Consider the following 15,491-nt stretch of genomic DNA (forward strand, 5'->3'; position numbering starts at 1 on the left):
AACATCCTAAAACAACCAAATCGGCGAGCCCTAGCTTGTAGTACCTTGAGCTAGCTCCTTTTGCAAGAAAACTCGAAAACGATGTCGACCCAAGGTGGAATACTTGTAGAAGATGATTTCCCCACGCCGAGTGAAGCTCCCTTGGCCTTGGAGTCAAGTTGAAATGGAGGATTTCGGAATCTAGAGCTTAGGGGAGAGGGAGGAGAAGGAGAACCCGTGAGAGAGGTGAGGGAGAGGGAGATGTCACGGGAGAGAGTGAGAGTGAGTGAGAGGGAGAGTGATATATTCTATTTAAATGGTTGTGGGTCCAGATGACCAAATTAGGAAAATAGAAACTTCATGCCCGGAGTATCCGGGCCAATGGCCGGAGTATCCGGACGTTACAGTAGGTAGTCAACGGCCGTTCCCCAATCGGCGGATCGCTCAAACGTACTAAGTTCCTTGGTGTCCCCGGGCGCCGGGGCGAGCCCTAGCCCGTAAGAATTCTAGTGAATCAACTGGCTCGTAAGCTCCATGTGTGGTTCGTTAATGAAATTTCCGAATCTTGGTGCATGCTAGGTTGGATATGTTGATTTGTGTTGTTATATCTATTAAGCAGATTAGTTGCTAGTTCACTGTATCCCTACTCACATATGTTCTCACCTTTTACGTCTGATCTGAAAGTCTGAAGGGTGAGAACATGTGTGAATAGGGATACTCTGAACTAGCAACTAATCTGCTATTCTTCTTAATAGGTATAACTACACAAATGAACATGTCCAACATAGCATGCATCAAGATTCGGAAATTCCATCTAACGAAGTACATATGGGATGGGGGCCAGTAGGTTCACTAGAATGTTTACTTGTTTAGGAGCCATAGCCTAGAGGTGTCCCCAGCGAGCTGGCAGGGCAATACCCACCTCTCATCACATCACACGTCCCTCCATGAGGACCTGTGAGCGATGACAGGGATCGAACGCTGCATCATCCGATTGGGCCGGCGGATACTATGTCAAAACGCCTAGGACCGATTACGGATTACCCTTTTGCACCTTGCGATCGATGTTTGTCAACTCTGGGTCGATTGTTAACCTAACCGTGCTTTGACTGTTCCAATTCTTTTATTGATGTGTTGGGATCAACTTATTTTTCATGTCCATTATTATATTGGATGCAATTAAAGAATACTTTGCGATAACCCAGACAAGGGCATCTTGTTGTAAAATTAGATAGGGTGTGTTTAGTTGGTGAAAAGTTTGGGTTTTGATACTGCAGCACATTTCGTTGTTACTTGACAAATAATGTCCAATTATGGACTAATTAGATTTAAAAGATTCAGCTTGTGCTAATTAGTTAGACGGTGTAATTAGTTATTTTTTCAACTGCATTTAATGCTCCATGTATGTGTCCGAAGATTCGATGTGATGGATACTGTGTAATTTTTTTGGGAAGGCCTAAGCGCAACAGTTTGGAACTGTACCGGTCGGGACTTCACTCGCCCAGGCCGTACGTTTCCTTCCACTATATACTCCGATCGTAGACCTGTCAAGGCCAATATTATTTTTGACTTTCATCTTTCTTTCGCCATAATTCATATCCCCACCGAAAAGTTTCATATTTTGTAAGCCCGCTTGCCGGCATGGACGTACGAATCGCAGCTTTTCATATACACTTCGGCTTCATATTTTGCTTCCAGTTCACGCCGACCTCCGCTCGAGTTGCGGCGTCCATGCATATCCTCACTGGAAGCACGCAGGTGTCTGTCCACATCACTTGCGAACCATATCATCAAGAGAAAAAACAATCCCGATTTATTTCAAAAAAAAAGAGAGGCAAACCCGAGAGCCTGGAGCAAGGGCATCGTCAAAGGCAACGCGACGTAGCAGCCAAGCGCGTGACGGCACGGGTGACGATCCGATCTGTTCGATCGTCTCGCTCAGCCACGTCATCGTGATGGTGGCCGCCAGCATGCAGTTTCATGCCGTCAGGGCTTCGTCCTCCGGCCCGTGCTAGCTAGGCTGCTACTGCTACAGTAGTAGCTGAGGTCCCGGCCTGACTCTCCGCCGCCGCTTCCATTATACAAGACGCATCAACGGGCGCGCGAGCCCGGCGCCGTCACAGCCGGCCCTGCATGCATTTCCTGTCGCGATCGGGGGGTGCCCCCGACCCGCCGACTCGTAAGCCTTCTCCGCCGTCCCATGCAATCCAGGCGCAGGGCCGGCCGCCACAGAATACTCGCGGCGGGCCGCCTTGCTGGTTCGAGACTCCGACCCACCGACTCGTAAAGCGACGCCGGGGCGCGGTTGACCTCTCCGCCGTCCCATGCAATCCCGGCGCAAGGCCGGCCGCCGCCGAATACCCCGTGCCCCTCGGAGAAGGCTTGAAGGAACGGCTTCCTCGTGGTCGTGGAGCGCGGGTTCCTGTTCCTGGCCACTCTGGTGGATTCGCTTCCGGCGACCGGTTTCAGCTTCCTAGACGTACCGGCTGACCGCGACGCCGCGACGGCGGGGCAGAGCCGCGCACGGGACAGGCTGGCGCGGTTCTAATTAATTTTCCGTGGTGCTCGGGCACGGCAACGCGCCGGGCCGGCGAGGCGCGCACTCCTCCTCTTCCTCCTCGTCGTGGCTCCGGTTCGTTCCGTGCCTAGCTACCATGTACCATCATCCTTTGTGTCGCGGGGGGGGGCGCGCGTGCGGTCGCGGTCACGCGTGGGCCGGGCCGGGCTTCCCCTTTGAACAGGGCAGGTGGCGAGAGGCCAAAGGCAAATCGCGCACGCCGCCGCCGAGCCGAGACGAGGGCGAGTGGCTCGTGGATTTTTCGGCGCGGGGGGGCTGACCGGGGAGCGTGTCTAGTGGCGGGGGAGCACGGGCGAATCCGTGAGCGGTGGTGGCGGGGGCACGCGCGGGGCAGACGGCGAGCGGGCCGGCGTGGGTCCGCGTCGCGTCGCCGTCGCCAGCTGCCGCTAGCGGGCGCGAGGTGGACGCCTCCGGGCCGCGCGTCGTTGCGCTGCTCTGTGACCCTGGGCGTGCGGGCGGGCGGGCGTCGTGCGTGACCGCAGGAAGGTTCGCGCCGGGCGTGGTTGGGACGTCGTTAAAACGGCCGGGCCGCGGCGGTCGCACCTGGTGCGGCGATGCTGGACCGCTGAATTGGTTCCTTCCCAGGGAACATTCAGCGCCATGGCAGCCGCCGTCTCATCCCGATCTGCACGCGTGCCCTGCTCCTCCGGTCTTGAGCTGCACGCCCAGTGCTTACTGCTAAGCGCTACTACCTTATTATCCGGAACAAGATTGCGTAAAGAACTTAATCCTATCGGGAGCCATCACATGATTCCGCCCCCATGTATGGACCAGCCTATACAGGCACAAAGTCCATCGGCGACTCCGCGGCAAACGTGATCCTGCTAGCACGAAGCACGTCATGTGCTCATCCTATCCTAGCAGTATTTCTCCAGTTCCACCCTCAGGCCTCAGCTGTTACCCGCTAGCTAACTACGGTCGCGCCCGCACTCTTATTGGTCGCTAATCGCCATGCCGGGGGCCTAAATTCCTGCGGAACGTACGTACTACGTACTTACGCTGACTCCCCACCACTCGAAGTCTCGAACGAATCGGCCCGCCATATAAAATTTAAGGGTTCTTTCAAAAAATATAAATTTAAGAGCTGAATAGCACCCGCAATAATCCAGGCTCGTCAGCTGCGGCGGCACGGCAGGAGAGGCGGAGGGATAGCTTTTCTCCGGATTCCTCCCTCAACCAGTCATTTTCCTTGATGACGGCGCACGTTAATTTGCTGTTGTTGGGCCGGAGGATATCATCAGGCCCTAGTAGAGAACACGCACAAAAAAGTACTACAACAAAACTTAGGCCTGCAGGGAGATAAGCTTTTATATGCGTGTAAACAACGAGCAACAATGAACATAGGAAAATTCTAACGCGCTACTAGTCGCGCGGATGGTGGAGTGCGCGACCTGCGCGCAAGCACGGCCTGGCCCGCCTAGCATGCTTTGTTTTTTATATGTGTTGGACCATGCCACGTGAGTTGCTTTTGCTAATGCGTGTCATGGTCCATGGGCCGCAGTCTGAGCAGGTCAAGTTTTGGCACAACACGATCACATGCATTGAATATTTGGGCCAAGAGAGAGTCTGCTTAAAAAATATGGACAACATGTGAGGCTTTTTAACTAACGAACGATGGGTTAAAATGATAAGATTATAGGAATATATTGTATATTCTAGCATATAAGAGTACTTCTTTACTAATCCATCTACTAATATTCTTGTGATAAATACTATAAAATAAGCTCCAAATACACATGTTTGAACATTACTTTTTTAAAAAAATATATATAATTTGATATGGAAGTTTTTAAATATGATGGTACATAGGATATAAAAGCATAAATTGATATATGGTATCTATAAAAGTCAAGGCATAATCTCTATGTAAGTTGTGACTTGACATACACATAAGTTGACACACAGCTTGTATATAAATTGCCCAAATACTATAACATATAAGCTAAAAAAACTGCTATTTTGTGAGCTGACTCTTTAAAAAGTACACCTACCCAGGTAACTTATACGGTGCCAAAAAACATAAGTTTGTACACTGTCTCTGCACAAGTTGATACACATAATTTGACATCTAACATATACATAAATTGTTACATGATCTATATAAGTTGTTACAATATAATGCACAACTTGATAGTACGAATAAAATAGCCTCAAAATATATGTAAATTGGATCTTGTTTCGTAGGCCTCGCTCTAAGAAACACAACACTGTAACTGGAATAAAATTTGAACCCCGTATGTGAGAGATATTATCATTTAAAGAGAATAGAGAAGCAAGTATAAATAAATAAGAAGTGCTGATGTCACCCACATGCTTTCCACCTCTTATCCCGTGAGTGTCTGTAAGGCTGCATCGCTTCACTGATTGGTTTGCTTATTATGCATAGTGTTTATGTAGGATTGCGAGGCGAAAGGGGTCGCGCCGATCTGATATAGCGCGACGGGTCGCGCCTTAACCCAATCCATGAACATAGCCATGCCGCTGCTACTGTACGCGAGTTAGCCTCCTAAAATCCGTAATGTCTTTGCAGGATAAGCCTATTTCTTTATAAGTACCACCAAAGTTATCTTCATTATCTTTTCAAAAAATGTTATCTTTATTATTAGCCCGGATGACTCCCGATAAGATAAGCTAACAATAAAAGTACGGGATCGCTCCGGTTCGCTAGGGCCTCTAGGACTGATTTGAGGCCCGCGTTTCCTCGGGCGCGGAATCGGAATCTCCAAAGGAGAGGACGGACGGGGAGCAGCGGCGAGCTCGTTCCAGCCTATAGCTCGATCGCGGCTGGTAGCTAGCTAGGCGGGTTGACCATCTGATGGTGCGATTCCATAGTCAGTCTACCAGCAGCGCGGGCGGCTGCGGATGATTGGCGCCCGCACCTGGTTCGACTCGGATTGGCGCTCGCCGGTGTCAGCTCACGCTGATGGTGGCGACACTGCAGCGGCCATTCGTTCGTGCATGATCCTGACTGCCAGTGGCGTCGATGATGTAACAGTGCTATTATTGTATGCGACCTGGTACGGTACTTGCCGGTGTCGCCCGCCCAATAGCCTCCCTGCTCGGTGGGGGAGGGCGGAGGAGTCCGGAGTGGACGACGAAGGCAGCAGAGGCCGCGGAAGTGCCGCGCGGTGTTCACGACTGAACGGCAACAGTAGCAGGGTTACGCACTCGCAGCAGAACACTGAAACATGCGAGCTGCACCCGCTAGAGTTTGGTAAAGCAGGGCCTCTCCCGGACTGAAACATGCAGAAGACTAGTAGTGCTGGCCACTGAAATGTATAGTATGCTTACGATCGACTACCTTTTCTGATTCTCCTTCAAAAAAAAAGATTACCTTTTCTGATTCTTTAGAGGCTGACTTCGCTAACTAGTACAGCTGATGATTTTAATACTGCCAATGTTGACACGTCTGATAGTGGACCACAAACCACAAGTCAATTAGAATCAAGTTATCGCAAGAAATCCGGCGTGCACTTCACTGATAAAGTATGAAAAGTCAGCTTCAGGTATATACAAACTACAATGAAGCAGTTGGCATCTGCTATTTCGTTTTAGTTGTTCTGTGTACCGGCTATGCATATCAAATAATTATTAGTACTACAGATCGGCTATGCATATATATATTTATTTGAAACATGGCAGTAGTTGGATTTCAGTTCGAGAAATCTTTACAAGTTCTTATACAAAGTTTCCCTCAAAAAAAAGTTCTTAATACAAAGAGAAAAGTTTTCAAACTAGAACAATGGTATCATTCTCGGCCCAGTGACTTCAAATATACGGCCCAGCCGATATCCTTTTGCTTCTCTTTCCAGGCCGCAAATGCCTGCGACATGGCAACTCATAAACAACTTGGATTAGACAAACGGGCAAATCATCATCAGATGCATAAAAAATTTAAAACATTATATTGTTTTTTTTGACACAGATTATGTTACTCCTGAAGACGGTCCCATACTCCCATGTAAGATGCAAATGGAAGACGTGGGTTCTATTTGTAGATGATCGTGCATGGTTCGGGCAACAAGCACGAAGCACCAAGTGAGAACGTCAACAAATCCAAAAATAAGCAGCTCCGGAAGCCGACGTGGTTCTTCAGTGCTTCTCGTTCTTTTTTTTTTGAATGCCTCAACCTAGGTATAAATTGTAGTATCTGTACTGACACCACACCCCACACACACTCCTCAATGCTTCTCGTTCTAATCGCACGATTGCACGAGATGGGCAGCGCGATGGGCTTCCCAAACATTCCGGGCGGCACCGCATGAGCCGCGGTGCGGTGGTGGGCTGGTGGCAACGGGCCAATCACCATCCGCCGCGAACCACCGTGGCCGCGCCGCGGCGGCGAAACCCACGTTGCGCACGGCGCACCCTAATGGGCAGGCCGCAGGCGCGCTCGTCATGGGCCGGGCCCTCGGCCGTGCTATAAATAGATCAGGATGGGCCGGGACCGACGTATCGTGGAACACGTGCAACCGACCGACGACGTAGCGCCGCCGGAAAATCGCTTTCCCAACACAAACAAGTGGGAAACCTTCTCACGGCTAAAGCCCAGCCAGTCCCCAACTGCCAACGCGCAGTGGGCCCCACGCCGCCGGTCGCCCTCGTTTCGGCTCCGCTCTCGCCTTGTTTGGTTTCATTCTTGAGTTTTTAGAATACGCAGGTTACTGGTGTGCGGGTTTTGAAGTTGATTTTATAAATTGATTTTATTTGACATAGTAATTAGCGATCAAAGTGTTACTATTTTCTAAAATACCTCCAACCAAACAAGGCATCTGCTGGCCTCCCGGCACGCCGAGTCGCAGGTAGGGTTTACAAATTCGACCGGTCCGGTCAAACCGTCGTTCTCCGGCAGCGATTTACCGGACCGGTTTGACCAGAAATCGGTAGAAACCGGTTGAATTCAAATCCAAATTCAAAATCGTATGTGCAACCGGTTCCGACCGGTTTACCGGCCGGTATGACCGGTTTGGGAATTTTTTATTTTTTTGAATTTAAATTTAAATTTTGAATGGGGCCGGTAGACCGGTTTACCGGTCGGTATGACCGGTTTGAAAATTTTTATTTTTTTGAATTTAAATTTGAATTTTGAATTGAAACTGGTTTCATACCGACCCAAACCGTAATCTGGCCGGACCAATTTGACCGGTAACAGGTCAAACCGGACCGGTTGCCACCGTTAACCCTGGTCGCAGGTAGCCTTTGACTCGGAGGAGAACACCACTTCGCCCAGTTCGCAGCAGCAGCAGCCGCCCCTTCCAGCGTCCATCGGGCCATCCACCGCTCCCCTCTTCATCTGCGCCTCGCCGCCGGCCGCCGCTTCCTTCCCCGCGACACAATCGCGCCCAACGCGGCAGCGCCCGGCTAGCTCCTCGTCGCGCCCCCCGCCAAATGGGCGCCCGCGGCCGCGACCTCACCGCTCTCCTCGCCATCCGCCGCAGCGGCAGCCGCCTGTTCAAGCGGTAGGCCCGCCTCCTGCGCCTCGAGGTGGCCGACGGGTGGGGACAGGGGACGAGGGGAGGTGGGGGGAAGAACTTGGATCGCAACCACCACCACCACCACCACCACCAGCAGCCATGTTGGGGTCGGGGCTCAACCTGGTCAGCGCGGCGCTTGGCTTCGGCATGACCGCAGCCTTCGTCGCGTTCGTCTGCGCGAGGTTCGCCTGCTGCCGCGCCCGCGGCGATGACTCCGGACCACCGCCGTCGCTGGACTTCTCCGCGGATCTCGACGGCCCGGTGCGTGCAACGCCTCGATCCCCATCTAGCTGTTGACAACTCCACGTATTCTGGGCTTCTGGCTGACGTCATGCCGCTGAGTGGCTAGCCGTAGTGGCGGTCGTGGTCGTCCTCCTCAAAAGGGGAATTTTCTCGTGTGGCAGTAAAAAGGCATCGACCCTGAATTGTCCCCCACTGGATTGCACGTTTCGTTTGCTATAAAAATCGGTGTTCGATGAGCATTTCCTTTGTTGGTGTCTTGATGAGCACTGCCCTGGCAAGCCAAGACGTTTAGCATGTCCCATATGTTTCTAGTTTTGGCCATGGAAACTTCTATGCATTGTTAGTTTTAAAAAAAGAAACTGCTATTCATTGTGAGCTTAGTGCGTAGCGGATCAAAGGGGTGAATAAAATAGGGACACAAGTGGCGAACCTGCTTTACCAGTGTGTATGCTGCAGGCAAAGTGGCTTTAGATTCCTTCGTGTTAGAGGCCAATTTTTTAGATTCTTTACGAATTGGTATCCCTTAAGCAACATACTGCAAATTTTGCATTCATGTTATTTTGCAACAGTAGAATCAGCAATGTAAAGAATATCTGCATAGGTCCAGCTGAAACTATTTTAAGTTAACAGTCTTAGACTGTATTGGTTTGTGTTATTGTACTTCTTTTTACCAGCAACTCACATTGATTCAAGCTTAATGCTCTTGTTCAATGATGTATTTCAATTCACCCTTGTTTCTGTTATGTTGACTAGAAGTCAGAGAATCCCTCTCTCTTGAGCAAACTTCATTGTCGAGTGCCCATTGTGTGTTCCCTTTTTTTTTCATACTTGTATGAAATTTGAAAAATGAGAATGCCAATTGGGCAAAAGCATAGTTCTTAGAGTTACTGTTGTATCATTTTCACAAAGCATCTCTTTCATAGTTAGTCTTGTGGTAACTGGCAAGTGATTTCTTATGTCCTCATAGTTGAACTAGTACTTTTTCTTCATTGATACTGTTACTACATATGAAACAGTATTTTCTGAATTCCTGATCCTGATTGTTATTCTTGCTGAACTTATTTGAATATTACTAATGTCTAATGGTTAGGTTGAACTAATCGGTGACCAAATACACTGAAGGAAATTTTTAATTGTAAGTTAGAAATTAAACGTATCCTTTTACATTGTTCAGCTAGAGCATCCACATTCTGGGTTGGAACCTTTGGTTATTGCTGCAATTCCTACTATGAAGTATAATTGTGAGGCCTTTTGTTCCAAAGATGATGCTCAGTAAGTAACTAATGTAAATTTCTTCATTTGAACTAAGTATCAGTTGTTATTTTTATGCTCTTCAACGTACATGCAACACAGTTCCTTGTTATTCGCTACAATGTGAAATAACTATTGTTACTCAAATTTTTTGATTCGCTACACTGTGAAGGCAGTGAGCTAAATAATTTGGCACTTGTTATTGGTTTCATTTGAGTCTTTGTTGGAAGTTTCGTTAGATAAATAATCGTTAGATAAAACATAGAAATAAAACATAGAAACATAAGTACTCTACATGTATGTGCATATGCTCCTATTGGAGATTGTAGGTCAAGATGTAATATAGAATCATATTTGTTACGTAAAGCAAATTGAAGTTGAAGAGCTTTCTGCTTCATTCTCGGTACAGCTCCTGTATTTCTTTAAGCCTATATATGCTCTGTCCGGAAACGCAGCAAAATGCAAATTCAGAAGCTGTCAAGAATCACCAATTCCTTTTGCATTGCTGCATACTTGCAGCTAATTCAACTTGAAATTAACATAATTTGGACCGAATTTCCAAAGTAGGGCACTTTTTGTTTCTTGGATTGTACTATCAAGTAGTAATAAGTAAACCTTGAGCAGCCTTAGTTACCATGATGCCTAGAGCGCCGTATAATTTACATTTTTAGGTGACTAAACAATTTAATGATTTGTTTGTTTTAACAGGTGCTCCATATGTTTAAGTGAATACAAGGAGAAAGACATTCTTAGAATCATACCGACATGTCACCACAACTTTCACCTTGCCTGCTTAGATTTATGGTTGCAGAAGCAGACAACTTGCCCAATATGTCGGGTCTCACTGAACGAGCTGCAGGCTGCCATGTCATCTGCATGTAGCATCCAGCAACTCCCCACCGTCCCAGAGAATTCTGTTAACTCAACACCTCAGTGCCTCCTACCTGTTTGTCAAGATCAGAGGGGTCAAAGCAATAGCCAGGAGAGGAACGAATCAGTAGAAGTGGTTATTGAAATTCGACGATGAGTTGAACATAGACATGACTGTAGGAGCGAAGTGATGGAGGCTACCAGCATGTTCTGTAGGGCTTTTGATAATCTTGTCCACCGCAACATCATGATGTTTGATCTCGGAATTCAGATGAACCATCTTTACTACATTTCATTTGGTAGGTCGGAATGTTGTACTGAGACATCCGGGGCCTTTTAAGTTCATTTTGATGTGATACCGAATTTTATTTAGTGCCAGTAACTCATTATCAATACCGAATTTTATTTAGTGTCAGAGCTGCAGAAAATATCCTACCCTATGGTTCCTAAAGCTGGTTGTGATGCACAATCACCGCATCTTGTCTCCAAAGATTGTTCCCTTGCGTAGTTTCGTTACCCAGCGAGTGATCCACAGGATTTACCTGCTGATCTTCCTCAACACTGAAGAATTTTCCCCCAATCAAAGAACTCAACTAAAGGCTGCCAGAGACTTGAAATGGGGCTTGCCCATTTTACTTTTTTTTTTTGACAGCTTGGCGGGAGCTCCGCTATGTCATTTAACAAAGGGGGGGGGGGATATTTTCCCTTTTTTAGGACATACTTCTCCGTCCATAAAATAATTCAATATGGGATTTGTGCCGGTCAAATAGTTAAAGTGACCAAATTTATACTAAATAGTATTAGCTTTTATATCTCTAAATAAATTTATTATTAGCTTTTATATCTCTAAATAAATTTATTATAAAAATATAATCTATAACTAATTTAATGATACTTATTTTTGTACTCCTCCGATTTATTTACATGTTGTATTAGGTTTGTTTAAGTCAAACTTGACTAATTTTGATCGAGTCTATAGAAAAATATAGCAATAACTATACTATCAAACATATGCACTATCACAATATATTTTATAGTGGGTGCGGCTAGGGGCTAATTCGGTGGCGCATCTGTGTGCTACCAGGGTGTCGGCTCTTGAGCGCTCAATTTTTTGGGTTAATTCTGTTTCGGAGTGGCTGCTTGAACATGAAGCAAACGATTGCACCCCTATTGGTATCTAATGAAAAGCTCTGTTCCAAAAAAATACTTTATAGTGGATTCAATGAAACAAATTTGGTATTATAAATATTATTATTTAATTCTATAAGTTTGGCCAAAGTTTAACTTACATAAATCCAATACGACATGTAAATAAAATTGGAGGACATTGGAGGACGTATCATGAATGCTATTATTTTTTTCTATAAAACGGTTTAACTATTTAAACATAAAAATTGCATTCTTTTATGGGCGGAGGAATTACTTATCAACCGTCTCGAGAGAGATATCTCATTGGCAGCCAGAGCCAGGAGCCCAGGGCGCTGGGCGCACAGGTCCATCACCATACCAACCGTCACGATATGCCCATCACCAGTGCGGTCCGTTCCCTTTCCACATTTTTCTCCCTGACTCTGCCATTACCCGCCACATCTTTCACAGCCTCCGTCACAAATCACCCCTCTCGGCGACGGCTCAGATCCAGCCGGGTAACCGTGTGGTCGGGCGCCCGGACCGCGCAGCTGAACACCCCTGCCCGAGTGACGGCGCTGTCAGCATCACCCGCTATACCACAGCCTCAATACACCGACTGATCGTCAGTTGGTAAAAGCTATTGTACCGACAGAACATCAGCTGGTATAGATGTATGCCAACACCACATTTCTGTTGTTGTAAGTGGCGTCGGTATAACTTATACCGACTGCCATAGATATACCGACAGATAGTCTGTTGCCATACAAAGATATACCGACTGACATATATTCCCGACAGATGGTCTGTTACCATGTTTATGCCGACTGATAGTGAGTCGCTAAATTTCTTTACCAACCAACAATCCAATGCTATACATCCATAAAAAATAATATAATTAATTCCTCGACCATACAACACCAATAATCTTTTGAAACAATACATATCAAGCACACTTGGCTAAAGATATATAGATCATGTTGTTCATTTGAATCCAACAGATATCAAACATAGTATTGACTAAAAGAGCTCATAGTTTTCATATGAACCCAGCATATATGAAACAATACATAATTGGTTGGCAAAGCTTCATCATAGACATCATTTGTGATGTAACAGTGCTCAAGTCAAGCTAGCTAGATCATATATTAGGTTTGTCACAGACCACAGTACAAGCAGCAGCCACATGCCCACATTTACAAAATAAGAGAAGCTAGAAGCCAGCCCAGATATTCCAAATAAGCACTACCCAAAATAAAAGGGCCCATAAGCACCGCCCAAAATAAGTATCCATGAGCGCTGATCCGCTTGTTGCTTACATGATCAACCATCATGCCACCTCTAAGACCACCCACCTGAACAAGTTAAAAGTATGCTGAAAGTTAACTATAGGAACAAAAGGAAGAGTGAAAATTAATCTACAAAACTACTGGATGTTGCTACAACTAGCTGACTTGCCTACTCTTAGGAAAATTGACTAATTAGTTTGCAATTCATACAACTAAGTGTACTTTCTATATGGACTACCACAAATTCTAACATGCCCAAAGCTGGAACTAAAATGAGATCAAATAGTACTAGTAGAAGAGTGGGCTGTTTGCTGAAAGCAAAAATTCAGAAAATACCTGTTGTACCTTGGGTAGATTGTTATCCTTTGGTTACCTTCAACTGTCAGAAATATAAACAATTAATTAGTGGCTGCAGTCACTCTCATCACACATGAAAAAATATAGCAAGGATAAGTATAGTACTCTTTTATATGGCCATGCAATTGACATCCTATGTGCCTCAGCCATGGTCTCCACATAACCATAAGGACGAGGCAGAACTGTATCCCTTTTCAGCACAACATTCACAACCACTTCACAATACTGATTTCCAAGAGCCACATCTCCTAGCGTGCTCTTTGGATCAGTTGAAATAATTGTTCCCTTAGCCACTGCTACATCAGATCGCAGCAAGGCATATAATATCACATCCTTTCCAACCTAAAGAAAATGATGCATTCATGAGATAGAGGCACAAATAAATGAAAGTAAAAAATATTATAACATGGATGAGAAGATTACAAGTTCATCATGTGAAGATGGGGCTACAGGGATGCGCCGACGCGGCTGCACTGTTGGGGCTGCACCTCCAGTGCTCATTTGATCATGATGGGTTGTTGCTGGGGCTACAACACGCCTTCTCACAGTCAAGTAAACATCCTCACCAGAGTGATCAGAAGCTCCATCTTCTTGATTTTGAGCATTATGACATGCCTCATCAACATGTTCTTCAAACCTTGGGCTCTATAAAGATGAGATAAATAAGTGGTAGTGCAAATAGGAGCTATGAGCTTGTAAAAATTATTGTTTGCTACTAATATGAGCTTACATGTCTATGAGATTATTCATCAACTAATTATATTTTACTATGATTCTAAGTAACTCAAGGTTGTTGAAGTAATTTACCACATGATGCCTTGAATTAGAACCATGTTGTGACATTATTTCCATATCTTCCTCCATTTCTGCAATGCGTTGTTGTAGAGCTGCATTTTCACGTTCACCCTTTTTATGGGCTAGAACTTCCATTTGAAGTCTTGTGGGTTTGTAAGACTTCAACCCCGGGGTACCAACATCTTGGGGAGTTGGTCCGAGGCCCAAAACACGAACACGTCCTCCTAGCTCCTTTTCTCCACAAGCAGCAGCATATGCATCACCTTGTTGAATTGTTTTCTGCTTCAATTCTGGACGAGCTTCAACAATGGATTTAAGCTTATTCTGCACAAATGGAATATGTATGGTTACACACAAAAAGATATTCCTACAAACTGCAAGTCATTTTCATAAGCACACTTACAATAATTGGTTCTGCGTTCTTTAATGGCACTCCATTTTTTTTGTATGAGTCTTTATATATAGTTCATCTCTTCGTGGAGGGCGCCCTAGAACACCAGCCTAAAAAAATTGAACTTTCAAGACTGAAAATAAGAAATTGTAATGTACTAAAATAATGATAGATATAGTTTCAATACCAATTCATGGCCCGAACGAGCAAAGCTCTTACTGCCTGCTGTATGGGGTGTCCCCAACTTTGAACGATTCGACTTCGCTACTTCCGTGCGAGCCTATGATAGACATTGTTAAATTCTACAAAGTGTGTTGAACACAAGTAATTAATACCAGTTACTTACTTCAGATTCAGGTGTCCTCCAATAGTTTGAGAGGAACTTCCAATCATCATCATTGACTCTGTCTCTATGTTTTGCCCTCAATTCTTCATCTGAAATTTTCTCATCAAAAAATTGCTTCTTTATAGTGGACTTGAATTCCTTCCATTTCATTCCAGCAGTGCCCAGAAACCAGTTGAACGCAGCATCATCGATATCATAGACTTCCTAATTTGACAAGAAATAATTAACTGCCCACTAGATTTTAGTTAATATTCATCCATGTCATACTACTAGTTTTAAGACTACTACTAACAGAGCCTAGTGCTTTCCAAATCTTGGATAGAAATACTAAACAAGATTGCTAGCAACTGAGCATATGAAGAGGGTACTAGTAAGCTCTGTACAAGGACTGAACAAAATTACCAGACTCATGATTGCAAGATCGAAATAGAAACCAGTGCTTGCTGTGATTACCAAATAGATCTTGACCTCAGCCTGCTAATTTTGTTTACGGACCTCACCTGAACAAAATAGTCGGCAGCAGTAGTGGTGGCTGCCTCTGCTGCGCAGCAGATCGAGGTGGGTGGGTGCAGGCGCCAGGGTGGGGGCCTGCAGCGCTGGCGTCCGGTGTGGGTGAGGGGCGGCGGCGGCGTCTGGTGGGGGCTCCCGCGTCTGGGGGTCCTACCCGCGGCGCGGTCGCCGGGGGTCTGGGTGGGGCGCGACACTTGCGTCGGGTCTGGGTGTCGGCGACGGGTGGAGGTGGGGGGCTCGTGGTCGGCGTCAGGTGGGGGTGGGAGACTCGCGGCGGCGG

At 46.2% G+C, this 15,491-nt stretch overlaps 1 protein-coding gene across 1 annotated transcript; it reads left to right on the forward strand.

Moving 5' to 3' along the window:
* The first annotated feature begins 7,766 nt into the window (after window positions 1-7,766).
* Window positions 7,767-10,810, forward strand: LOC120682810 (putative RING-H2 finger protein ATL62). Its single transcript, XM_039964830.1, has 3 exons — window positions 7,767-8,292; window positions 9,449-9,546; window positions 10,234-10,810. Exons 1-3 carry the CDS (start codon window positions 8,131-8,133, stop codon window positions 10,550-10,552), a joined length of 579 nt encoding a protein of 192 aa, XP_039820764.1. The 5' UTR covers window positions 7,767-8,130; the 3' UTR covers window positions 10,553-10,810.
* Window positions 10,811-15,491: the final 4,681 nt, after the last annotated feature.

This window comes from Panicum virgatum, chromosome 7N (genome assembly GCF_016808335.1).
Source record: "Panicum virgatum strain AP13 chromosome 7N, P.virgatum_v5, whole genome shotgun sequence".
Taxonomy (NCBI): domain Eukaryota; kingdom Viridiplantae; phylum Streptophyta; class Magnoliopsida; order Poales; family Poaceae; genus Panicum; species Panicum virgatum.

Excerpts from the sequence above, each read along its gene's own strand:
- LOC120682810 (XM_039964830.1), top strand. The coding sequence starts at position 8,131 with ATGTTGGGGTCGGGGCTCAACCTGGTCAGCGCGGCGCTTGGCTTCGGC. Across the intron at positions 8,293-9,448 it reads CCGCGGATCTCGACGGCCCG|CTAGAGCATCCACATTCTGG; the intron begins GTGCGTGCAACG and ends TACATTGTTCAG. Across the intron at positions 9,547-10,233 it reads TGTTCCAAAGATGATGCTCA|GTGCTCCATATGTTTAAGTG; the intron begins GTAAGTAACTAA and ends TTGTTTTAACAG.